Source organism: Micropterus salmoides, unplaced genomic scaffold (assembly GCF_014851395.1).
Source record: "Micropterus salmoides isolate LMB-PRFRI ecotype aquatic unplaced genomic scaffold, ASM1485139v1 Ms_hic_scaffold_7, whole genome shotgun sequence".
Taxonomy (NCBI): Eukaryota; Metazoa; Chordata; class Actinopteri; order Centrarchiformes; family Centrarchidae; genus Micropterus; species Micropterus salmoides.
The window spans coordinates 32,860,320-32,886,132 of NW_024044459.1; the positions used below are offsets into that span (position 1 = coordinate 32,860,320).

Consider the following 25,813-nt stretch of genomic DNA (forward strand, 5'->3'; position numbering starts at 1 on the left):
GTTACACAAATAGTGTTAATGTTGCTGCAGTGGGATTCAAACAGCTGATCTAACCATTTACAGCAGAAGGCTTCCTATTTGAACTTGAAACCGCTTGTTAGCAAGTGCTTTTAACACAGCAGAGCAGTTTACGTATGAAGAAGATTTTAACATCTATTGCTCTTTTTCAAATCTGATCAGATATAAAAATAAAACAAAACGCTACAACCATTTATTGGATTGAGGTTTTTACCTAAAGGCAACGAAGCATTCTCATTGTTGCTGGCACTTGGTTTTTCATTTGCTCAAAGAGCACACATGAGTAGAGATATTTACTGAATGCTCATTGAAACTCACTGGACAGTGAAAGTAAAACAGGGTCAGTCTCTTCAGGGTCCCTGAATCCTGCACAGATTTTTGTTTACCTCCATTGACCATAACTGAACCTTAGTCGTTTAAGTATCTTTGTTCACATTATGTGTTTTAATGCTGAGGCAGTGGGTCAGTTAATAATGTAGTCGGTCTGCAAAATTAGTCCAACAACACATTTTTATAACTGATGAATCTTTTAAGATGTAATCAAGCAAAACTGCCAGCTGCTACTCTGTTTTTAACCATGCTACCGACGTGGCTTTAGGAATAGCTATCTTGGTCCATCACGTTGGTCCAAACTGAAATGTCTCAACAACTACTGGGTGATTGCCGTAAAATTTGGCACAAATATGTATCTTCCCCTTAGGATGAATTGAATGAATCGGAGAGCCCCATTGCTTTTGGTTTGTGACCAAATACCTGCAGAACTGAAGACAATCAGCCGCAGTTGCACTTTGTCTTTGGTGCTAATTAGCACATGTTAGCATGCTAACGTGCTAAACTAAGATGGGGAATGTGGTCAAAATTAAATCTGCCAAACATCAGCACATGTATAAAGTCATTGTGAGCATGTTAGCTCAAATCACCACTGCAGACTCAAAGTAAAGTTTCCTTGATTATATTTGAGTGTCTCACCTTTAGCTTGGGGAAAAAAATTAATCGGTAATGAAAATAATAGTTGGTTGTAGGTATAGTAAACATCTAATTAACTGTAATGGCACTGAAGCTTTGGGTCAGTCTGATACTGTATATTCCCTGGATTAAATATATTTACCACACATGAGGTTCAGTATTAACACTGAGCCAAATCTGACCAGCCACAACTTAAAAGATAAGATAAAGTGATTTTGTGCCTAATATTCCAGTACAGAAACAGCACAGAAATACCCAGAGGGTCCATATGGTAAAATATAACATCTTTGTTCAAAATGTTTAATAACAAGCATGGCAACAAACATGGCATAAGAACAATGCATGTTTAGAAAAATATATCTGCAAATGTATTTTTCAGAATACACTATACATTCACTTAACCTCTACTCGATATTAAACATTTACAATTCATAAGTAATAGCTCCAATATAGAGTCACGGTAGAAAACAACACGGTCAGTTTCCTCTAAATAATGTTCATTTCAGGATACTCTACCATCAGGAGAAAGATGTAGGTAGACATTTTGCTAAAACAGGCAGACGACCTGAGGTGTCCTTTATTTTTAATAGGTATACCTACCTAGACCTACCTCGCAGGTCTAGTCTTTAATTGATGGTTTTTCACCAGTTTGACATGAAGACAAACACCCCCTCACCCCCTTATAGACAAATTGTCCAATTATTCACAATAGTTTTTTCCTTAAACAATAAAAGAAATGAAAATACTACACGGACAACCTACAACCACTCAGATTATCACCTAAAACATAGTGATGAAACTTAAGAACATGTGTTATTATATTATCATTTGCCTAATTATTGGTACTTACTTGGTGGTTTTTAATATGGTGGATACTGTGTCGTACATAAAATAAGTTTAATATATAAAGCAGATGTGTTTTGGGCTTCCCCCAAAACATCACCTTCTTGACCGGGATCCAGTAGTGATGATACAGGAGTCAAACTTGGTGCAACCTCTGATTTTACTTCAAAACTCAAAAGTAATGCCAAAACAATAAGTAATGCTGAATGATTGAGTTTGAGTAAAAGAGGTTTTGGAATGGAGTCATTTTCCATGTCTCAGAGAAGGAGTGGTGGCTGTATCTCCATAGCTTAAACACTGCTTTGAGTCTTCAGTGCAGGCACTTGTATTGTGGCTTTGTCCGAGTGTCTTTGAGGAGAATGTCCAGACTGGGAGCAGCAGAGAAGGGCCTTAAGTCGTGGTCAGTATCCCGCTGGATAGCCTCCTTTCCTGGGGTCAGACTCCGCACAGAGACGCTCTCCCTGCCGCACCACCGCCTGGACCACGGAGTCTGGAGTCCCCAGCAGCTGTGTTACGTGGTTCTTCTGGACCAGACCCTCCAGGACACTCTGCCATTGGTATCATCATTACACAAAAACAAAAAGTGTTGTGCAGGAGGTTAAGGTTACTGGTCTTTGATAGAGGCCAGTAAAGTTAATAGACTTCTTAAATTAACTTATTTTTGGTTTTGCATCCATTAATTATGCATCATGTAACATTAACACTTCTGATTATTGTTTTCTAATGTTAGTCTTTCCTATATTTCTGACAGCCAGCCTACTTTCAAATATTTATTAATAATAATTATAAAACAGCTATTAGATGGATTGCCATGCAATGTGGTGCAAACATTCATACCCCAACTTTATGATAAATTGTTATCACTTTGGTGATCCTTTCACCTTTCATGAAACCCCAATCAGCCCAGATGCACTTTGTTTGGCGCTAATGAGCAAATGTTAGCATGCGAAAATGCTAGGTGAACGTGGTAAACAGCATGTTAGCTGAACCACAGCTTCATAGAGCCACGACATTACATTTACCTGATGCTTTTTACCTAAAGCAACTTATGTCAGAGGCCTCTTGATCAACTAGGGGTTAAGTGTCTTGCTCAGGGACACATTGGTGGATGTGCTGCAGTGGGAATCAAACTCGGTTCTCTCACACCAAAGGCATGTAGCTTATCTACATTGCCATTGCCATTGCCACCCCCTTGTATTAGCATGGCTTAGTCTTGTTTACATTGTGTTTTTTATTCAAAATAACATTATCATCCTGTGAGTTTATCTAATAACTGAATTTAACATTATCCCACATTTCAAGTCTTTGCCAGCTGATTTGCATACTGACATGAATTAAAATAAATGACTGTATTGTGGAATATCAATCAAAACATGCATGTAGGCTGTGTAAAAAACAGTAAACGTATAGCCAAATCAGTATATAATGACCAATGCGTCTTTTAATCAGCAACGCCAGTGCCTGTTTAGTGATATCATATATTCTGGATGTTGTTACGCATCATAAGTCTCTGATAGACTCCATGTGTGACCCACCTTTTCAAAGCCCTGCTCCACTACTGTCATATTTGGGTTGAGCTGATTGTGAACGCGCGGCTCTGTCACGGCTTTCTTTAGGTCGTAGTTGAAAAACAAGGAGTTCAGGATGACCTTTTTTTCAGCCAGAAAGAAAGGAAGGACTTTAAGGTTCAAATAACTGTGTGCCTGCAGGACAGAGATGCAAGTGAATGAATCAGACTTACCAAGGCAGTGGCTGTGGTGATTTTTGTGCCCCCTGACGCTCCTACAACCATTTTGACTCTGTTTTCTTTGTCAAAGATGATAGTAGGACACATGGAAGACAGCGGCCTCTTGCCTGCAACAAATAAACAGAATGTGGCTATGACTGCTTAATGGATAATCAGCTTTTTTCTTTATAATGCAGGAGGAGGAGGATGCTGTTTGTGAACTAATGCTATCAGAGTTCCCGACAATGAGAAATGCAGGAACAAGTGAAAGGCTGGTGAAAACATCACCTCTGCATCATCCTCACTAGAGAAGTGATCAGGCTTAATCTAAGTAAACGCTACTATCCATCAACATATATACATGTGTCCAAAAGTCAGGTCGGAATAATACAAGTGTGATAATTCAGTCCAGCCACACCTGGTTGAATGAAATTGTTTGGTGAAGGAGGGATTCCAAACCCATTGGTTATGTGTGGAGAGCTGAAGTCATCCATTTCATCGTTGAAAATTATTCCAGTCGATCGAGACATGACTTTGGAGCCAAAGCTGGTGAAATAAAACAGCTTTTTAATAAGTGATTAACACAAGGTCACAGATAATAGTCAGCAAAACTCTCGCAGACAGACAGGTTCAAGAAAGGCGCATACTTTATTCAGAGGGATATTTTCTGACAGCATGACATCTTACTATAGGTTAATGGTGCTGGTGGCAGCCACAGCGCTTCCATCCTCAGCTATGACCGACAGGTGAGCCGTGCCGTGGTTGTCTGGGACAAAGTAGTCTGGCTCATAGTAGCTGTCTGGGTGGGTGGTGTCGTCTGTTATTTTACTCCTTATGCCATCAGCAAAATAGTCTGAGGTCATGTTTTGGATGAGCTGAGGAGAGCAAAACAAGTCAGTCACAGAGAAGACGCTCCTGACAGTTTGTCATGAAAATCATAAATAGTAAACAATAGCAGAGCTCTTGTCCTGTCCTGTCTATCAATGCAGAATGTTTTTAAATTTGGGGCAAATAAATGCACATCCTGCCCTTGCACAGTGACTAGCAGGACACCTCTGGGGTCATACTGAGTAAAGTGAAGCTAGAAATGCTCCAAAATAAAAGTCTGAAGGATGTTAATAATAACATGAAGGCTTACATCGGTAATATTAAGATAACGTGGGTCCCCGAGTCTGCTCCTCTTGGCATAAGCAAAGCGAAAAGCCTCTACGATGCGATGGTACGTCAGAGTCTTTTTCTCTGCTGTAGAGACACTTGTGTCTGTGAAGTTGTACCCTGCAAAATATCCACCAGAAAAACATGTATCACATTTTAATCAGGTAATGAGTCTTTTCCATCATTGTGCAAAAAGCCCATTTCAGCCAGTGACAGGTCATTTAACAGTAAATTCTCTATTGAAATAACATGAAACCTTCCAGCAATATGAATATAGGACCTTGTTCCTCCAGATTCATATATGAACACATTCAATCTTATCCTCCATTTGAAATGAATGCTGGCACTTTTTATTTAAAGCATGACTAAAGATTATCTGCCTGAACAGATGGGGCGTTGATGGTGAATTAAATTTGGCATGTAGGACTGAGTCGCAGCACCGTTTTCTGCTTCCAAAACAGGCGGAGCAACATTCCAGGGACGACCTGGGGAAACCTGACATCTTTCCTTCTGCATGGCTGCACAAGCACTTGGCCAGGCTGCTCACCATCCACTATGTTGAGTATGAGTGCCAGCACAGGGCCACTGGAGGGGGCGTCTGGGACATGCATGGTGTATTCTCCAACGTTCAGGCTCAGAGGGTTCTCGTTCAGCACAGGTTGGTACTCCAATAAATCATCCAGGGTGATAATGCCACCTGTAATGAGCACAGAAGTTCCAAGTGGATTCACTATTTATTTATTTATTCTTATAGCTCTAAAGACAACAAAGAGTAAGGACCTGCTGCCTGGATGTCCTCGACGATGCTCTGCGCCATTGACCCGTTATAAAACACATCAGGTCCCTCTTCTGCTATTCTTTGGTATGTTTCAGCCAGCTTTGGAAATTTAACAATATCATTTTCCTTCAGGATGTTTCTTTCGGAATCACAAAACACATCACTGGAAGATGATAAGAAAAGGAAAAAAAGAAGAAAACCAGTCAGTTAAAGTCTGTGGCAAAAGGAAGCCACTACTGTATGGGTAGATTTGATAATGTCTGGGTTTAGTGCTTCCCAGTAGTAGTGTCGCAAAAGCCATTGTGGCAACCAGCAATGTACTCCTCTACCCGGCTAACTGACCAAGAGACACTGAGATAAACCTGCTGAAAAGGAACAAATAGACTGCACCAAATCTATGACTATATATATATCTAGATCTAGATAGATAGATAGATAAAAGAACAGTTTGACATTTGGGGAATTACCATTATTGGCTTTCTTAAAGAGAGTCTGTCTGTCCATTAAACATGACGCTGCCATGGATGATTAAGAGACATGGATATGTCATCATCAGTCAGTCTTGCTGCCAGTTTGTTCCAGTGGCAGCTAAAAGTTCCCCGCCTCCCTAAAAAGCATTTCCCCCATAGACCACCATTACAAAAGAGATGTCTGTAAAACTCCAACTCTTGAAACAGTGGTTAATTATTACTCTTTATATCACGCTGTTTTTATGTCTGTGAAATCACGTAAATGTTAAGTCTAAAAAAGAAGCACAAATTTCCATGTGCAGCTGGTCACACAATGTGGAAACAAATCAGGAAGCAAAACCTTTTTGGCTTTTGCACTGGCTGAGCAATTTTCATTTGAGTGAATGGGCGCCATCTTGAAGTCCAGTATCCAGTTCTTGTAATACATCCATGGAAGCTATAGCCGGGAGAGTGTTTGCTTAGCTTAGCATAAAGACTGGAAACCAAACTGCTGAACTATTTTTTGGGATCTTGTAAGCAACCTGCCGAGACTCCAGGAAGTGCTGCTCACAGCCAAGGAATAGTTTCAGCACATAAAATGTTCACTTGACTTTGGTGTTTTGTTTTTGCATAAATAGATGGAAAATATTGGACAGAGAGAAAGAAGAAGGAAGTTCAGTGTGTCAACAGTAATCATAAGATGTTTAGTTTAGTATAAGTTCTGGTAGGTGGTTGAACTGCTTTACCTTTATGCTAAACTGAAAACCATCTTCTATCTGTAGCTTCACATCACGTATCATCATATTACGAGAGTGGTATTGCTGTTCTCATCTAACTCTTTGATAAGAAAGTGTATTTCCCCAAATATTAAACTATTCCTTTTAAGTTGTCTGCACAAATGAGTGTACAAATAATTGTGTAAAATTGTAAAAAGCAGGAGAGTTAGTGAAGTTGCTGACATTCAGTTTAGCCTGTATTTTCTGCCTTTTAATTCTTCATCCTCACCACATGTTGGCGTCTGCTTCAATGGAATCCTTGCTCTTGAAGATGGCATGAGCCAAAGCTTTTCCTATAGGAAAGCCATCGCGAGCCAAGGCGATGCTGGGCTCAAACAGGTCCTTCCATGGCAGCTTGCCATGCCTCTTGTGTGCCATCTCATAACCGCGGATCTCCCCGGGAATGGCTATGGACAATCCACCTGTCATGTAGAAACAGCAGCACCTCTATTTTTAATATCACAAGCTCTTTCTTTCTGTCTATTGTCTGACTAGAGGGCCAGCATACTAAGAGACACCAAAACACTTTGATACATCTATAGATACTGTGTACAGCGCATACAGAGTCAATATTTTATTTTTATTCAACCACCAGCAGCTGCAAAGGAAGATATGGAAAGGTTGTTAAGGATGATGAAACATCCGAGAGGAGCTGAATGGATAGGTTTATGACTATTGAGAATATTTAGACCCTCTAAATCCCTCTCTAGCTCTGATACAGCATTAGAGTTATGTTACAGTAGCTCCAAAGCTTTTACAGAACACAATAAAGTCGGATCTGCACCGAGAGATTCTTTTTCTCCCCTGTGCCTGGGAAATACTCCAACAGCTCGCAGCTAGTACCTGTACGAGAAAGCTTGGTGTTGTTGCCAAACATGTCTTCAGTGGCGTTCATGGGTGCCGTCTCCCTCGCATCGATTGTTTCCACCCTCCCTGTTGAGATAAAAATGTGGACAGATTGACAATTGTGTTTTTGCTCAGTTAACTTTGTTGAGAAGTTGTAGCCAATGATGCACACTCACCTGTGGAAGCGTTATAGATGACAAAGAAGAGCCCTCCTCCGATGCCCATGCTGTGAGCGTTCAAAAGGCCGACACATAGCAAGGCAGCGATAGAAGCATCCACGGCTGAACCGTTTTTCTTCAGGATGTCCCTGAAAACACAAAAATGCACTTAGTAGCCTCTGGCACGCACAGAAGCACACGCAGGAGCAGAACATGCGATACCACTATATGTCACATTTGGATATCAGTGTCTTCTTTACCTCCCCACTTCTGAACACTTCCCAGCATCAGCAGCCACAGCAGCCTTTGAGAAGAAGTGGTCCGAGGGGGGAGGCGTGTTTTTCTTCCCCAGGCCCATGAACACCCCCAGGAACAGGCTCACTGCAGCCACCAGAAGGACCACCAGGCCAGCAATCAGGGACTTCCCAACCATTTTCCTGCTCGGGAAAATCGACACACCTCACAGTCAGACAGGATCCTTCAGCTCAGAAACAAGTGTCGTCTCCTCCAGACATCCAGCCCATTATTTTCAGAGTGGTAGCCAAACCTTTACATGAATAACAATGTGGAAAATAAGCGCATTATATTTCACTCACCTTTGGTGTATTGTTTTTGCACAGATAGATGAAAAATATTGGACAAAAAGAAGGCAGAAGAAGGCAGTTGGTTATTCAACTGACTCTTTGCGTGTGTCAGGTGTAATGACAAGGTGTCAAGTATGACCAGCCTCTGTCACTGGTGATACTGGAACGTAATGCGTCACCATCTTTGGGTTGTTTTTTTGGTGACTTAACTCAGGTGTCACACTGTAATGCTGATAAGCTGTGCTTTCTGGATAATAAGCACTGGCTTCATTGGTGTATATGTTTTCAAAAGTTCCAGGAAGAATGACAGACTCACGGAGATAGAACGGTACATAGAGGACGATCTAGGTGGGAGGGCAAAGGTCATTGAAGCTTTCTTCTGTGACCACTGTATGTTTGGGCAATGAAGCATAAGGTTTGAAATTCTGCATGTTCAATTCTTCACAAAAATCTGAATTTGTTGTGGTTAAGTCGATGATTTTTTAAAGCCAGACATCACTTCTTCAAATGACTGATCTGTCTTTTCTTTGGAGTGAAACTCTTGAGTTTGTGTTTTTAGTCCTCTATGACCTTACATTTCACTCTGATATCAATCTGGCAGGCTTGCCAAAGTGAAGGTGAGAGTGATCCATTTACAGATGCAGGCAGCATTCAGCCCTGACTCGGGGCTCTGTGTGATTGGCTCAGCCGGCAGCGTTCCCATGCTCAGTAGCCGTGTCACAGTCTATTTGGCTTATTCTGCAGGAATCCTCAGACCGATTGAGATGCCTGAGTCTTCACCCAGCAGCACAGGTCCAAGCTGGCAGTGTTGATGACAGGAGCTTCTCAACAGCAAATACCCTTCTGCGGTACCACAGCTAATCCAGCGTGCACTCCTGTTGCTGGGCCTCACTGATAAAGCACTGTCAGAGGAGCCTGTGGGCTGCTGCTGCTACTGCCGCTGCTGTGATTGTGTCTAAATCTAATCACTACTATCCTGCTCTGGATCTTGCAGGTTCAGTGCCACCCCAAAGGGGGGAGTTTATTTAATGGACAGAGCTGATTTATAGCGGAAGAGGACAATTACATATCGGTTTGTTGCAGATCACAAAAGCCTTCTGTCAGCCTTTGTGCACATGTCACTGTCACCGGATAGAGGTTATGTTATGAAATATCAGCTGGAGCTTGTTCATATTTTTATCCCACAGCTAGAGGCTTATAAGTTTCATTTTGACTTTGCTGGGAGGGATGCACTCCTACCCACCAGGTCTCCTTGCGATTGTTTTCACACAATAAAGGGGGGAGTCTTGTCTGTCTATATACTCAGCAGCAAATCAAATCACACACTGCTGTTGTTCCTCAACGACAGGTGAAACGCAGCCTGCAGAAACACTTAAAGCAGAGTGAAGGCCACAGTGGAAAAGGAGGTGATGTCATGTGTTTTTATGGGTGGCTGCAGTTCTTTAATGATAGGTGCTCCACCCACAGACAAACTATATTGTGTTGTGTTGCAGTTATAAGTAGAAATTTCAACTTGTTTTTTCTTAGCAGTGATGGACAAATATGTTTATAGATGTATGTTTGGAGTGGATGACTGGATGGTGAAAGAAAAAACAAATGGGTTCACATATTCTAGCTCAGAGGTTCCCAGACATCTGGCTTTTGGTTCATTAAAATGGTGGTTGCTCATGCTTATAAATTATGATCAGATCAGATCATTTTAAGGTATTTTGCTGGCATGTTTGCCCTTATTTGATAGTTGACAATCAAGAGGTGACAGAAAAGCTATGGAGGCAACCTCATTGCATCATTTGTTTTGCTGCTCCTGCATGTGTGTGCTGTCATGAGAATGCTCAGTTTGTTTCCTTTGTTGTCGTTTCAGGAATTTAGTGCCCTATGTTGGTATTTCTTAAAGGATAAATTAACGTCTAAATTACATCCAGATTACATCCTTCTTTTTGCCACCACCAGGCTCAGGTGTGTGTCAACAACATGGGAAGGATCCCTACGAGTGACTCCAGGGGGACACCCTTTCTTTTTAAAAAGAAACTAAAATCTCGCTCAAGGACAATTCTCACTCTGAAATCTTGCGAGAGGTGAGTTGTTACAGAAAGACGACGGTGGAAATGTTAGTCAGAGTTGGAGATTGTTGTGTTGGCGTAACGTAAGGAAATAAGGTTTTGTCAGCAGTTGCTCTACTTACACAACAAACTCCCCCTCATTTCCACTGGGGTTTCCTACTATGCTTGCCTCTTACGAGATTTAAGTGTGAGAATTGTCTGTGAGCTTCTGTTTCTCGTTAAAACAAAGGGAGTTAAAGTTTGGGTCGAGCTCCAAAGAGGCTGGGTGGTACAGTTCCCATAATGCAAAACAGTAATGTATTTCATTTGCCTCCTGAATGCTCTAATAACATTTTATTCTCACAGTTATTTACTAGAATTGATGGTACCGAAATATGCCTTGGACAAAATATCAAGTTTTTTTTTAGTACCAATGTGTAAAATAAAACCCACAACAACATGAGCACAGCAGGAGAGACAGTTATGTTTTGCTAAATTGTTATTTCATCAGCATTGCTTGGAGAGTCAAAGCTCTGACAAACCAAATCAGTAGCATGGGTGTGATTAAAGAAATTCAGGGCACCAGTCAATCATTACAACTTCAAAGAAATATGCAGCAGGCTGGATTCAGGGAGGATGTAGTGCAGCCAGGGGAAATATTTATTAGAGAGCAACAACCATCCTGCTCCACTCAACAAGGGTAAGTCTGAATCATACCAGGAAATAAGGTCAAGTCCTTAAAGCCACAATGATGGGACCTGCAAATAGAAACACACCACATCACAAACCTCTGTTTGATAACTCTAAATCTCATGCAATCTGAGAAAAGCTGCATTTATTTACAGTAATATTCAATTCCCCACAGTGCAGGTGTGGAGGGTACTGTGCAATGTCTGATCTGAGAGCTGTCTCTTATGTAGCTGGATGCACCCTCAGGTGCCCCATCCTCCCATCAATTACCCTTTAGGGCCCCTGTGACTTGGATGTTCTCCAAATTCAAAAGATTTAGTGGAGCTGGGACATATGCAAACAGGGTTTGACAGCTCATCCAATCACTGACTGAAAACAAGATTGCCAAAAGATAAATTCATATAATGTACAGGGCCAATGCCAAAGCACATGTTTGGGCAACTGGAGGGAAAAGACAAACTTTCAGTTCTTCTGAAGGATAAATCTGACAGCTCCATTAGAAACATAGTCTACCCCTCAAGACAAACTGAAACTTTTTGATACATTTTTAGTTATTTAGCAGACTTCCGAGTGATTTGTCAGATTGTGCATCGGTCGCATGACATTAAAAGCAACACTGACATCCTTTATTATTTTATTCTTTCTTGTAGCTGCACAGAGAGGGAAAGCCTGGGAGGGGAGACGCGCATCGGGCACCAGATGCTGTGATTGGTCAGACGCTCCACGTTGCACAAACCTAAACAGCAGCGTAGAGCAGAGACGGCCGGAGGATGAAGCAGCCGGAGCATCCTCATCATCCGAGTCAGGCGCACGTAGCTCGCGGTGGGGGAAGAAATAAAACAGACAGACCCGCGACGGGTGCATGAGATAATTGGTAATAAATCAGACTGTGATATCGTGTGGTTCTGCACCGGATCCAGGGAGCAACGCAGCGCCAGACAGCACGGCGCTGTTTTCTATACCATCCACTGAGGAGCATCTGCTGGCAGAAAAACAGGGGCTGATCATGAGCTGGTCCTTTTGTGTCTGAGCTGCAATACAAACTGCGCCTGCATCTGTGGGAAAATAACACAATGGGTTCCAGACTGAGCAGGCAGAGCAGCCTGGACAATGAGAATTTCTCCAAAAAGCGACGCAAGCTTCTAGATAGCACCGGAGAGAACGACAGGGGCAGCCGGGGCGGCGGGGACTTTCTGTTTGCACTGATGCTGAAGTCAGACAAACTGCCTGGGATGCTGCGTAGGACCAACCACAGCCCGTACATGAGGCGAGTGGCGTGGATCAAAGAGATACAGAAGCTGCTCCGTGACCGCAGGATAGAGCAGGCAACCGACGTGCTCAAATTACTGAGGAAGGTAAGTGGAAACTGCACACAGCTCAGCCCGAGCACAGGGAAGTCAGACCTGTTTACATTCAGCGTGTGCCCTGCTTTGATGCTCATGCAACCATAGCCTACCTCATCAAACCATCCCAAAGCAACATACAGAGAACAAATAGGAGCTGTTCGTGTGTGTGACTGCAGTTTGATGTGTTCTGCGTGTCCACAATCTTGCAGTGGCACCGATGCCTTAGCCCCCTCCTGCATGCTCTGCTCCTGGCTTCTGACCTCGGACTCCAGTCCACTTCACCCCTATTTTCCCTCTTGTGGTGACTCTGCGTGCGTGGCCTCACTGCTTCGGCCACTTCCTCCAGAAGTATTTGTTTTTATAGAAAGTAGGCCACTGGCAGAGCATTGTCCGTGTCATTGTTTCAGCGGCAGACACAGTGTGTGACTCACCACAGTGTTCACTTTCACTGTGGGTAAACGTGCCCTGTGTTGACATTTGATCTGAAAGGATAACCTGCATTCTAAACTGCATGCGGTGTGTCAATGCATTGTCCCAAATGTCATTGTCTTTGGATGCGATCTGGATATAGATTCCACAAACACCACATGGGATGTGGAGCCCAATCCCCCGCGCCACTACCATCGCTACAACTGTCCTTGTTTCCGCAATACTTTTCCTCAGGCTGTCCTAACGCTCCCATTAGAGCACCTGCCCCCTCCACCCCTCTTCGCTCCTAATCTCTCTCTCTCTCTGTGTAATGGCCTGTGCTCCAGCAACAACAATATAAGCCCAGGAGTTTTGTATTGTGTTCCACAACAGAAAATGTTGTTATTCTCCAAAATATAACATAACTCTCACTTCGAGCAAGGTCACAGAAACGAAAATCTATACCGGTGTCATTGCTTTTATAGTGTAATTTTCAGACTGCGTTGTGCACTTTGCCGTGATGAAAACCTCGCTATTTTTGTTGATTGTCATGGAGGGGATTAGACTAATATTGTGATGAGTTGGGATTTTGTTTGTTTTGGGCTTTTTTTTTGCCTTTCTGGTTGATGGAAATACCTCAACCCAAAAGGCCCAAACACGACTGTTTTTATTGTTTTTTTGAAAACCTTTTGTTGCAGCACATTTGATGCCGTCTTCATTGACCATGACAGTAGTTTCAAGCATGTAGTCTGTAGTCCTGACCTGAAGCCTAAAGGCTGGTACGCACAGCTCCACTCTTTACTAGGCCTAAGAGATGTTGGATCAGAATCAGAGGTGTTCAACGTCTTTCTCACCTGCTGTGTAGCATTAAAACATGTGTAAAGGAATATGTTGGTGCATCGAAGATGAGACAGCAGCATTGGCGACCTCATTTGTTTGCTTGCCCTCATGCTCTCCCCTGCCTTTTAGCTGTCGGCCAGTCCAGCGTTAATTAGAAGCCTTTGACACAGGAGGGAGTGCAACCTCCTTAATCAAGCCGAGGAGATAAACTGGCATCCAAGGCTCCATGACAGCCACATCACAGGGGACATGGGCTCGCTTCCTCTAAATGAGCTCGACTTTTATTAAATAAGCCATACTTCATCTGCAAGCAGGCGGGTGTCTGAGAGATTCTGGTGTCTGAATTAAAAGGGAGTTCGTGGCAGAGTTAATTGACGTGTGACAGTGAGCTCTGCTCGAGATATGAAAAAGATCTGCGCTTTGCTGCAGATGTGGGAAAGATGCGTGGCTTCACGCACGTGACAATCGATCGTGTCTTTTCAGAACGGAGATATTTTTATACCTTGTTTCTCAGAAGGGCAGACGCGGTTTCTCCCCCGCCTTGGGTTCAGTCTGCGTTTAGTGTTGCCCTCGTTATAGAGGGAGTTAATACGGAGCTGCCAGCCTTCCACTCAAACAGTCTATTACAGTGTTGTTTTGGAGAGGGAAAAGGTGCATACAGTAGTGTATGCACCTTTTCCCTTTATCTCAATAGGTTCCTTCTGGCATTAAAGATGCATGGGCTGCACAAGTGCTTGTCATCAGCTCGCCTCATTAGGGGCCTTGAGGATGGACTGTTGATGAGCACAGATTGTACAATTCAGTACACACAGCTGCACTGTCTCATTACACTGAAATCTCTTGTTTCTACTGCCGATCCTTTTTGATTTGTCATATTTAGAGTAAGCTACCATGATGGCCGTCAGTTCTGACATCTTTGCAGATGTATTTATGTGCTGCATAAACATTTTATTCACATCTACTAACTTAAGTGCCCCTGTCATATATTCATGAGGTGAAAGGAATTACAAAACCAAGAAAAATACCTTAATTGTCATTAGAGAGATACATATGAAGTAAAAATAGCTCAGGGATTAAATTCATTTTTGAGTTTTCACAGGAGGGTTTTGAAAGCTCAAGGATAGTAGAATATTCCCATCTCATATTGGAATATGTATAGTCCTTAAAGTATGGGAAATTTTCCTTAACAAATAACCAAAATCGACAAGGATATCACATCAGATCAGATGTGAGTCAAGAGTTGTCTTGTTTGTGCAAACACTACATGCTGTGGCATGTTGGGATTTGCACTGTGGCTTGATGCCATGGAGGTGTGATTATATACCAAAACACTGCATTCCCTGTGACTCCCCTTAGATTTCACTTTCCTACTGTAGATGAAAAAGCTCCTGTCTCTTTTAATGAATATTTAAAAGAAAACACTTCTTTTATCTTTCCATCCCGAGTCACATTGCCCTTGACGCAGCGGGGCCCCGGTTAAATCACTAATGCATTTTCTTTTCAGGCCCAAAGTCACATTTTTATATACTTAATTGCAATTAATGCAGGATGTTTTACACAATTTCATTTTGCTGTGAATATGACACCTCTCATCTTGTCTGCTTTGGTAGGATCTTGGTTTGGAGGGCTCCTCGCTCAACGACATCTTATACAAAAACGCTGCCTTCCTCAACCTGGTGGACCCGATCTCACACGAGCTGCTGCTCAGCCTGGCTCGAGAGATGCAGTGTCCCAAGAAGGTCAGCTCGCTTCGTTCTCCTTTCTGTAACACTCGCAGAGTATCCACAAAGATCAAGCTTAAAGTCGGTATCTTGGAAAAGAAAGCATTCTACGAAAAACACTCCCCTGAGGGTTTCCTTTAGTTACGTAATGAGTTCTCAAGATCATTGAAAATCCAATCTGAGGATGTTATCGACTTAGAATTGTACAGATGGATGGTTGAAAGAAATTCTACAGACACATGTTCGGTGCAGCTAGAGATTGAAATAGATGTTAAGTATGAATCCTAGATATTATGGTTCTTTAATTTTCTTTCTGCCATTTTTTTCTGTGCAGTTTGTTGAATATATGGAACTATGTTTTTCTCAGTCATACCTGAAAACTCATTAAACTGGAGTACTTGTAATTATCAGCAAAATTACAAGTGATAATTCTCAAAAAAAAAAAAAAAGAACTAGCACATTGAATGAAAAAGGGCTGCGTTTTGTGCACAGAAAGAACTTGATAACTCAGTGGCGATGTAGGCAACGGCCACCAGCAGCCACAGCACGGTTAATGAACAGAAATTACCAGCGGCTGTGTTGAATCTCACCTCTCCTGTGTACTTCCTGTGTTTTCCCCACTGATGCACACTACATATGATTAGATTTTCTTCCTCCAGCAAGGCAGCTACGTATATTGTGTTTTTGTTCAGGAGTAGCTTAAGGCGGTGTGAACAATAACAAACCATTTCCTCGTTCATGTGACAGATGTTTGCAGGTTGATACGTTTTAGAAAATGGTTGAAACTTTGCAGGATTTAAAGCCCTTACAGTGTGAAACAATCAGGGCTACACTGTAAAGATGCTTTCTCTCTCACACACAAGCAGAAAACCTCATTTTGAAAGCAGCAGCTTCACTACTGTTAGTCTCTTTCTTGCGTTCGCTATTATGAATGCTCTTTCTTCTCTGTTCTACAGGATGCAGACACCATAAAGTCTTCTGATAAGATTTGCAGACAGCTGATCTACCACCTGACCCCGCACTCAAAGTGGCTGAGGCAGAGCATGTCCAGACGGAAATCCCAGGCCTGGTAAGCCCTCCTGTCCAGACATCCAGTGTGTAATAAATCTGCAGCTCCGCACAACAGAGAACAGGGCAGAGATTTCCATCTTTGTAGCTGACATTGAACTAGGACAGAGCTGGCCACAGGCTGACCTGATGGGAATGTCATGGTAACCACAGCTGTCAATCATCTATCTTTTTAAGTGCTTAGGTCCTTGCAGTGGATGTGACTTGCCACTGACCTTTCTCCCTTTAAAAGTGGCACAGCAACACAGTTGACCATTTATTTGCTGATGAAAAGCTGGGAGGTTTATGTTAAAATGTAAATTATCCCCGTCTTGCTGAAAAGGTGAATTGCGTTTGATGTGCAAATGATGAATAGAGATTTGGCCTGTGCACAAATAGGTTTTTTAGGTGCTTGGTAATCTTGTTCATGAACAAAACAGAATCTTTCTCATGTAATTGCATATTCTACAGCAGGCTAGACACTGCAAATAATGCATTCATTGTCTGAAGATGAAAATGCTCTCAGGATTGAGGAGACAATGCGAACACAGTGAGTTGAGACAGGTTCATTATGAGTCGGTCAGAGGTATCAACACACACAGACAGAGGAAAGCGAAGACGTATTCTCAGGGATCATGGCGGGATCAGACACTTTACTGTCGTGCTGCACAAGCAATTTGTTGTGCTTGTGGACATTTAATTCAGCTGAGAAAAGGAGAGACACGACGGGGTTTAACTGACACCGACAGCATCTCTGAAAATGTGCAGATACATACGATTGCTAAATTCCATGCTGAAGGGGCTTTTTTTCCTTAGTCATGTTGTTGGCTTCATAGACCTACAGAGAGAGAGACGGTCTGACACTGGCTGAGACAGCAGGAGCAACATGAATCATTAAAATTAAAATCCACCCTAAAACAGAATATTAATGCAGAAGATGCCGTGAGTTCTGACAGCTTCACCTGCTGTTGTGTTCATGAACAAATACCAGCCAAAGCCAGAGAGAGACGAGACAGGGTCGGTCTGCCGCTCACTGTGAAGAGGAAAATCACCTCACAAACTCAATTTCTTTTATAAAAGCAGCTATGTAATAATTCCGAATTCTGACAAATATTCCCTGGGTGCACGGTTAGTTTTTCGTTTACTGTTATTGAAGAGAGCAGCTCAGCTCAGGTTGGAGTGTATTGCATTATAGTGTGGTCCTGTGGGGTTGGGAAGGTTCAGAGATTGTTAAAGAGACAGTTCAACATTTTGGGAAATACACAATATATACGCTTTCTTGTCTAAACTTAGAGAAAATATGCCACTTTAATGTCTGTGCACTATATATGAAGCTACTGCCAGCAGGTGCTTACTGGGAAACAGATGGGGTTCGTTAGCCTGGCTTTGGCCCCATCCACACTACTGCGTTTTTGTTTTAAAACGGAGACCTTTTAATACATTTGCACCTCCCGTCCCACACTAAAACGGCGGAAACGAAGACCTAAAATGGAGAAGTTTGGAAACGCTGCCTATCCCGTTTTTCGTTTTGAAATTCCGGAGGGCGTTTTAGTGAAGACGGACAAAAACAGAGGACTTTAGAAACGCAGACGCTCGCGCTCAGCTCTCTGAGAAGGTCTTATAAGTCATGCAAAGCAGAAACACGACAGAGTTTTTGACATGGTATTTTTATTAAAAGATTCTTTACCGTGCAAATAAAACTTATCTGCCTACACTTGTACTGTGCATATCGCCGTTTACTTAACCTAACAATCCCAGCTCATTATTGGTCCATACAAATAAAATCTGGTCTGATTCTTCGTCTGCATCTCTTTACTCTTTCACCAAATCTTCTCTAAGTACAGCTTCAGACCATCTGCTTCATGTTTACACCGGTACGCACATGCCCAGTGTACCAGAACGGCCACTAGATGTGGGTTGTGATGTAGACGGAGTCCAACTCTGATACGCAGCTAAAATGCTGGAGTTGATGGAGATTGTATTCGTTTTAATTCTCCGTTTGTAATCTAAAATGAAGTAGTGTGGATAGGGCCTTTGTTTAATAGATCCAATTAAAATGTTGTCCATACAAAAACTAAAGTATAAAAATGTAAAGAGGTCCTTTTACAGGGTTTGGTGCAGGAGTGTTTCTTGGCCTGTAAAACCACATATTGTTGTTTTTACACCTTGGTTTGTGTAGGCTACAGGTTAAACAAAGATATAACATAAACATCAGTGAGCTTAACAGGTAGACATATTTTCTACTTTTGGACAGAGCCAGGCTAGCTGTTTCCCCCTGTTTCCAATCTTTATGCTATGCTAAGCTAAGCTAAGTGAACAATCTCGCAGCTCAGAGTGGACATAAATGCGAGTGGCATCAACCCTCTCATCCTACTCTCACATAAAAAGAGATGCCATTAAGCATATTTCCCAAACTTATATTATCATATAAGCATTTAACTGTCCACATTAACAAAAAAAGCATGTCAAAGATGTCATTTTAGGGTGGATTTTTATCAAAGTTTAACTTTGTTCAGCTGCAGGCAAACTGCCCTCATCTGTGCAAAAATGCAACAATCTCACCTTTGTGAGGTTTCTCTGTACTCAGGCGAAACAGAAACAGCTCAGTCCATTTTAATGCCACCGGGTTGTTCATCCCTTCATTATCCAGCATTAGCACTGCACACCGGTTGCTCTAAATACGGTACACACATTTCTGACCGAAATGCCACACTGAATTAATGTCTGAATCTCACTAATCCTGTTAATCTATCTGACTAGTTTATTTGGATTTTGCTAGAAATGTTAAATTTTCTTTTTTTTTTCACATTTAATGAAGAGCTTGAAAATAAGCTTGATGGAAGCAGTGACCCAGAAATCCTGCCCGGTGGGGTTCCCACCTTATGGGTGATTTCCAGTGAGCCAACACTTTGGTGACCTTTTTCCTCTTCAATTTTCACACCACTATATTCTTGTTCTCTCAGCCTTATATGACCTTATAATTACCTTGTTCCTTTGTCACCTGTAGGCTCAGAAACAAAATAACAAAAAGTACCGTTTAGTGGCCGCTGCCTCTTTATTTTCCCGTTGCTTATCTTCACTGCGCATCATAAAATGTCACCTCTAAACATTATATTGTACTTTGTAGCATACCGTACATATTAAAGCTTCCTCAGGGGCCCATCAGTAATTTTTTACTGATTGCTGTCCTACGCCAGGAAAATACTGAATAAGATGCAGTTCTGACAGAAAGGACAAAGTGGTTAAAACAGCTCCTCAGGTCGGGTTTTTGACCAAAACATCCACCAAACAAGAAGGTGCGGAGGTGACATTTGTGTGCTTTATTGATATAGACTGTGAACTGTGAGGGTGGACTCCCTGCAGCATGAAGGACAATGCAGTGCTGTGAGTGTGTGTGTGTGTGATTCCTATCCACGTGTTACATATATAATGCAGCAGAAAGTGGATTGAAAATAAGATAGAAATGTCAGGGAGCAGATGTGATTAGACGGCTCATCTCGTGTCTCTCTTGTGCGGTTTGGCTCCAGCAATCAGAGCGACGCTTTACCGTAAATGACTCTGCAAAAACAGTCCAGGGGAGATTAAGAAGCAAGTGAACTCCTGGAAAATACTTGTTGAAATAAAGTGGGATTTTTACGACACCTGGTATCATCCACCGACAAAGTATGAATTTCTTGCTTTTGTTAAGTAGCATTTCACCACATGATGTGAATATTCATTTAATAAATCATAAGAGTGATCTGATTTGCGCTGACTGAATTCAAATGCTGCCTCATTATATTAAATCAGTGACACACAGAGACTGATGAGCCACACAGGGAGACAAGAGATGCAGTCTGTCTAATTGATTACTTAATTATGTAATAGATTTTTATTAGATTACGTGATTTTGCATGTAGATTGGTGAGCATTTACTATTACTAAAATGTTTGTGATATTACTGGATTCAATTCAGCAGACTGTGCTGCATGGAGGGATTATTTCCTCTCTGCCTGCTGCTTAGGACATCTGCTTAGCAACATGTATTGAATGTGATTTGATTTGTAATCAAGAGCACCGTACCTCTGAATAATTTATTTTTTAATCTTTTTTTAATCTCTTCTAATCGCTTACCTATAAACTAGTTTTGTCATTTAAGCTGAGCCCTGTTGTCAGTGTTTTTGTTGATGTCAAGACGGGGGGGAAAAAAGCCGCTCGAAGTTATCAGTGACTGCTATCAGATTAATCTGGAGGAAGGATGAAAGAGGCTCCAGGAGAGGACGCCTCAGACATCACTTTTTTCTGCTTCCTGAGCTCAAAAGAATGAGTCTGTCTGAGAAAGACAGACAAAAGCGGAGTTGTGTGATCGAAAACTATTCACACCTGCAGGGGAGCCTCTGCCAGGCCGCAGCCATTAGGACTTTTGTGCCTCTGGAGAAAATGAGGTTTCTGTCATATAAAAGGCTGCGGGGGCCACACAATAGAGAGGGGGAGGACGGAGGCGCACAAGACTTTGATAAAGACACAGCAGCCTTGACAAACGTCTTTATCTCATAGATTTTGTGCTCAACAGCCGATTAAATTCTATTTTAGCCCGGCTTCATGACTGGATTTTATACTTCTTGTTTGGGTTTTGAAATTAACACAAACGCTCTAATGCTTGACGTTTCTGCTCATCAACCCACCACCTGCTTGTAAAATGTCACTGCTCAGGGCACATCCATTTCCAGCTTGACCAAAAAAACACTTCAAAGCATCCCAAGCGACAGGTACTGCAGTGGATGTCACAGGAAGTCACTGGGCGCCGGAGGATGCCATAATTCACTCTGACACCGAATCAGCGTTAGAGGCCACTTCACTAACAGCTCAAGTTAAACACACCACAGCCTGGGAGGGGTGGAATAAGCACTGGTAAATGGGGCTGACTGGAAACAAAAGGGCAAGGAAGTGTGTAAATAATGGACAAATATTTCCCGCTGCAATGAAAAGCAATAGCTAGTGTTACACAAAAGTATCAGAGTATCACTTATGTTCAGATACAGTCTCAAATCCTGTTTGTATTACACAATATCCGGAAAGAGATTTAAGATTTTTAAAGGCTTGTGCTGTGAGTCCGTACACCAAAACAGACAGATGCCCTGCACAAAAAGCCTTAGCTCCACACAGAAAATGAAGCTTCCTTAAATGACAGTCACTTCAAAATAAATCACCTTAATAACAATGTGTCAAATGCAAAAACCATCACCCAGATAAAACTAGAAAATAGCCAGCCAAGGTTACACAAACTCCTAAATGTGTCATTTTAATAACAGGAACTGTTAAGTCCAATGAGCTGGAATCCAGTCACATAGAAAAGTGAGTTTTAGAACAATCAGCTTCTCTGAAAGCAGAGCGGTAACTATTTTTATAGAAACATGAAGCCCTTATGAAAATTGGTGGATGGGTGCAAATATCGTCATGTTGCTGTATGGCCCACTGATCAACAGAAGCAATATTTAGTAATGTTGATGGGTCACAATCCTGAAACAACATTAATACCCAGTTTCTCTCTTTCTCTGTCTCATTAAACGGATCTGTCGATCTGGCCACGGCTAAATGTTGTTGGTTTTAGTGCACTGTTGTCTTCTTTACTCCGCTCCACTTCATTTAAAAACAACAATTATAATAATAACTTTTTAAAAACTGAGGCTCCACCCCCATTGCTTTTGGTGTGGCTAATGGGTCTGAACCGGACTTTTCTATGTAATTGGATTACAGCTCATTTGGTGGCATAGGCTATAAATTAATGTATGAAGTAACTATGATGAAACAATCCTTAACTTTACACAGATACATTAAGTGTAAACTAATCACATAAAGTGACTTGATTCTTTATTACAAGTGAGCAACAAAAATTCATCACGCATCCTGCATTAATTCATGATCATGTAAAAACTCAGTCATGCATTTCTTAGGCATATGTTTGTACCCTTATTATAAAGTGTTACTGACAATCATACATGTACTTCAATCAAATAAGTGCAGTTGTTCATGAGGAAATAGTGAAAATGTCTAAAAATGCCCTATTTTGCAGTGTTCCACATTGTTGCTTGGCCTAATTTTCACCAAATCTGTCATCATCTAACAAAAAAACATGACAGGGAACGTGACTTCTTTGGTGGAGATAATAACGTCACCTTAACAGAGCATTTCCAAAGATGAATCTCTTTCCTTTCCTGTCTTATAAATATAGTCGCTAAAGTATCTTCTATTCAGTTTTGATCTTTTTCTAAAACACATCACAGTTTATCTTTTAGGTGGTAAACAGTCCCGGCTCTGTGCTATAAGGAGCTCTGTGCTCCTGGCCGTCAGAGCTGTAAGCTCAAGCTGCTGGCTCGTTCGGATGTTTTGGCTCCTCTGTTTACACTAGTAAATCCCCATGCTGGAGTCTGTGTGTCAGCCTTCCGCTCCATGCCGACCCAGTCCCCCCCTCTTTTATACAACACAGGAAACACAACATAAAACCGGGGCCTTGTTCCGAAGTCACAAATTGGGGAATCGTTCAAAGATCCTCTCACCCTCCAGCTAAAATCTATGCTGGTTTGGGTATTTTCATGTCCAAGAGTCATCTTAGTAATCCCATTCTGTTTCTTTTCATTCTCCCCGACAGTCTCAAGACAACCCTACAGAAAAAGCTTTCCAGTGACTCAGTTGATCTATCTGGCATCCCCCTGTCCACACGTGATGTCCGCCAAGTCGCCTTCTACCTCCAAACCAACAGAGACAGCATAATGGCCGTGGACATCAGCTTCACCGAACTCCAGGACGAGAACCTGAAGCTTCTCCTGCCTCTTCTCGCCTCGCTGCCCAAACTCAGCACCCTGGCTCTCAACGGTAACCGCCTCACCCTGGCTATACTCAAAGACCTCATGGAGATGCTCAAAGACCCCAAGATGTTCTCCAGCCTGGCCTGGATCGACCTGGGCAACAATGTGGATATTTTTACTATGCCTCAGCCGCTGCTAGTCGCGTTGCGTCGGCGCTGTAGCCTGAAGAGCAGTTTACCAACTATCTACGAGTACACAGAGGGTCAACCCTACTGCTACCACCTGGAGACTTCTATTGAGGAGCCCAGCCACTACGAGGAGGAAGAGGAGGACGAGGACGAGGCGGAGGATGACGAGGATGACATGGGGAACAAGTTCGAGCTGGAGCCGTGGGCTTTAGGGGAGAAGCAGCTCTCCAAAAACTTCACCCTCCACTACTGTGAGAGGTGATGGGGTATTTCCTCTCTTAGGCTCTTTCAACTGTGGTTGAAATGTCGTCCCACAGTGTTCTGTTAACGTCCTTCGCCCTTTCGCCCTCACACCACGAGCCCAGTCACCCTCCGAGGCACGAGGGAGATCTGTGCCCACATTGTGAACTTCCCGTCCCGACACGGCTACCAAGCTATTCCTAACCATCTCTGAGTTAACCCACACAAGATGACAGTGGAGTGACGGTCACGACGGCAGACTTACTGTGTTGGTGGATGGTGCTCTTGGGAACAAGGTGCGGTTTCATTGGAGGGGGGCTGGAAGAGTTAATGAACCGGTGCTCTCTCTCTCTCTCTCTTTCTCTCTCTCTGTCTCTCTTGCTCTCTCTCTTTCCCTCCACCTCTCTATTTCTCTCTTTCTCTCTCTCTGATGGTGGCAGCCGAAGAGCCAGTCCCAAGGAGATTTAGATCAGTTGGTTAGATGGAGGAGCAGCATCCCGGCGGTAGCTGATGTGGAACTCGAGTTAGTTTGGAAACAGAGGGTCCCTCTGGGTTCTCTACCAGGACTGAGACTATCTCTGGCAGGCAGGGCCTAGCTCCACATTGTGTGTTCTCTGTTAATCTCTCAACAAAAGCTATGACACAAGTTCAACAGACTATACAGCGATGACCCGTCACGTGACGCCGGCAAAACTGCTAGGTCAAGACTTTTTGCGTTTTCCCCCCCTTTCCAAATGTCCACTTGTGAATACCCACGCAGCCCTTGTGTAGATGTAAATGTGGACACAAAACATGGCTCTGTTGTGTTTCCACGGGCTATTTCTGTGCACTTTTGGTGAACAAAGCAATCTTAGAAGACAACAGGTAGGACTTAACAATGGATAGCTGTCACTGATTGTTTTTGTACTTGCCTAAATGCTGATATTCACCTCTTTGTAAGTATTGAGCTGTTGTAGTAATCACCACAGTATTTCAGTGTGTTTATGACACTACAGCCAACTGTTGCTGCGGGCCACCAAGTCTGAGCAGTGCCCAAACTGCCAGACCCACTGCCGTTTGTCTCTACAAATATGTCGTCATTTCTTTTTATTGATGTAGCCCTGTGTTTGCTATGTGAGGCAGCCATGACTGTTATCTATTGGTTGTAGTCTGTCTACAGTAGCACATAATTATTAAGTTAGACTGACCGAGACTCTGCAGTGCACTTTAATTAACTCTTTTTTATATATATTTCAGTCTCTCCATATAGCATATACTCTGTGTCCATTGTTTAACATATATAGAGATATTTAAAAAGCTGAAGCCGAACAGATACCTCTTTAAGGTAAAATGATGACCAAATGGCTTATGATTGTTAGAAGGATCATTAAAAACAACATACCTGCATCCCCAGATATATAATAAGTGTGTGTTATATGTGTTTGTAAATGTAAAATGTCTGATGATGTCTACTGTAATTATTTGTGTTATTGTTTTGGTGTTTCGTCTTTTGTCCAACTCTGTAATTATAATAATGACTCTAATGACTATGAAACTGAGCGGAGTGACCTCCTAGTGTAAGCTTGAACAGTAAACAGTAAATAGGGATGTGGCTGATCTGATTACACAGTGAAGCAAAAACAAAATAGTTCAGTAAATGTAAATTACACTTGGACGCCTTTTATGTCGAATGTTAAATCTCTAAAGTGATGGAGAGCACTGTCCACTTGGTTTGCAGTTTTATGTTCCGTGTGTGTCAACGTGAAACTCTTCCTTGTAGCCTGTGTGTACTTGTCTCACGCCAAACACTGACTGCCAATAAAAGAACCAAACCAAACTAAAAAGTGATGTCTGGATTTGTTTTATTTGGGAGATCTCCAGAATGAAAACAGTGCACTGAACGGTTGCAACATCTGGGTCACAAGCACGACCACACAGCTGCTTTCAGAAACAAACAGAGGATTTAATTACGCAGACTTGTCTGCAAATAGGGCAATAAAACCAATCAGCTCAGACCGTGCTGTATGGGATTGGTTGTTGAGAGTGCTGTACTTGTTTCTGAGCCAGCAGATCATCTTTGTCGCTGTGTGCTATCAGGGAAACGCCTGAGCTGCCGCCGTCTGCCAGGAAAAGGCAGGGTGGTCATCTTAAGTGATCTTCTCCTGGCAACTTTTTGTTCCTGCTGCCAGACATGGTAATGTGGCATTTGCAACAGGTGGCTCATATAAGGT

General features: G+C 42.4%; 2 protein-coding genes across 4 annotated transcripts; one reads left to right on the forward strand and one right to left on the reverse strand.

The window, feature by feature from the left end:
• Nucleotides 1–1,176: 1,176 nt before the first annotated feature.
• ggt1a (gamma-glutamyltransferase 1a) lies at nt 1,177–8,148 on the reverse strand. Of its 3 annotated transcripts, none has more exons than XM_038704242.1 (12): nt 7,976–8,148; nt 7,734–7,864; nt 7,555–7,644; nt 6,941–7,133; nt 5,489–5,649; nt 5,256–5,405; nt 4,692–4,828; nt 4,241–4,428; nt 3,972–4,099; nt 3,569–3,681; nt 3,363–3,476; nt 1,177–2,375 (listed from the first exon to the last, which is right to left on the reverse strand). In XM_038704242.1, exons 1-12 carry the CDS (start codon nt 8,146–8,148, stop codon nt 2,229–2,231), a joined length of 1,725 nt encoding a protein of 574 aa, XP_038560170.1. In that variant the 3' UTR covers nt 1,177–2,228. The 3 variants fall into 3 exon arrangements, with proteins under 3 accessions (XP_038560170.1, XP_038560171.1, XP_038560172.1); XM_038704243.1 differs by having other exon boundaries at nt 7,561–7,644; nt 7,976–8,121; XM_038704244.1 differs by lacking the exons at nt 4,692–4,828; nt 5,256–5,405; nt 5,489–5,649; ... (2 more) ...; nt 7,734–7,864; nt 7,976–8,148 and having other exon boundaries at nt 3,363–3,530; nt 3,626–3,681; nt 4,241–4,488.
• Nucleotides 8,149–11,707: 3,559 nt separating this feature from the next.
• On the forward strand, nt 11,708–25,426 carry lrrc75ba (leucine rich repeat containing 75Ba). Its single transcript, XM_038704801.1, has 4 exons — nt 11,708–12,383; nt 15,233–15,361; nt 16,300–16,412; nt 23,019–25,426. Exons 1-4 carry the CDS (start codon nt 12,102–12,104, stop codon nt 23,623–23,625), a joined length of 1,131 nt encoding a protein of 376 aa, XP_038560729.1. The 5' UTR covers nt 11,708–12,101; the 3' UTR covers nt 23,626–25,426.
• The last annotated feature ends 387 nt before the right edge of the window (nt 25,427–25,813 follow it).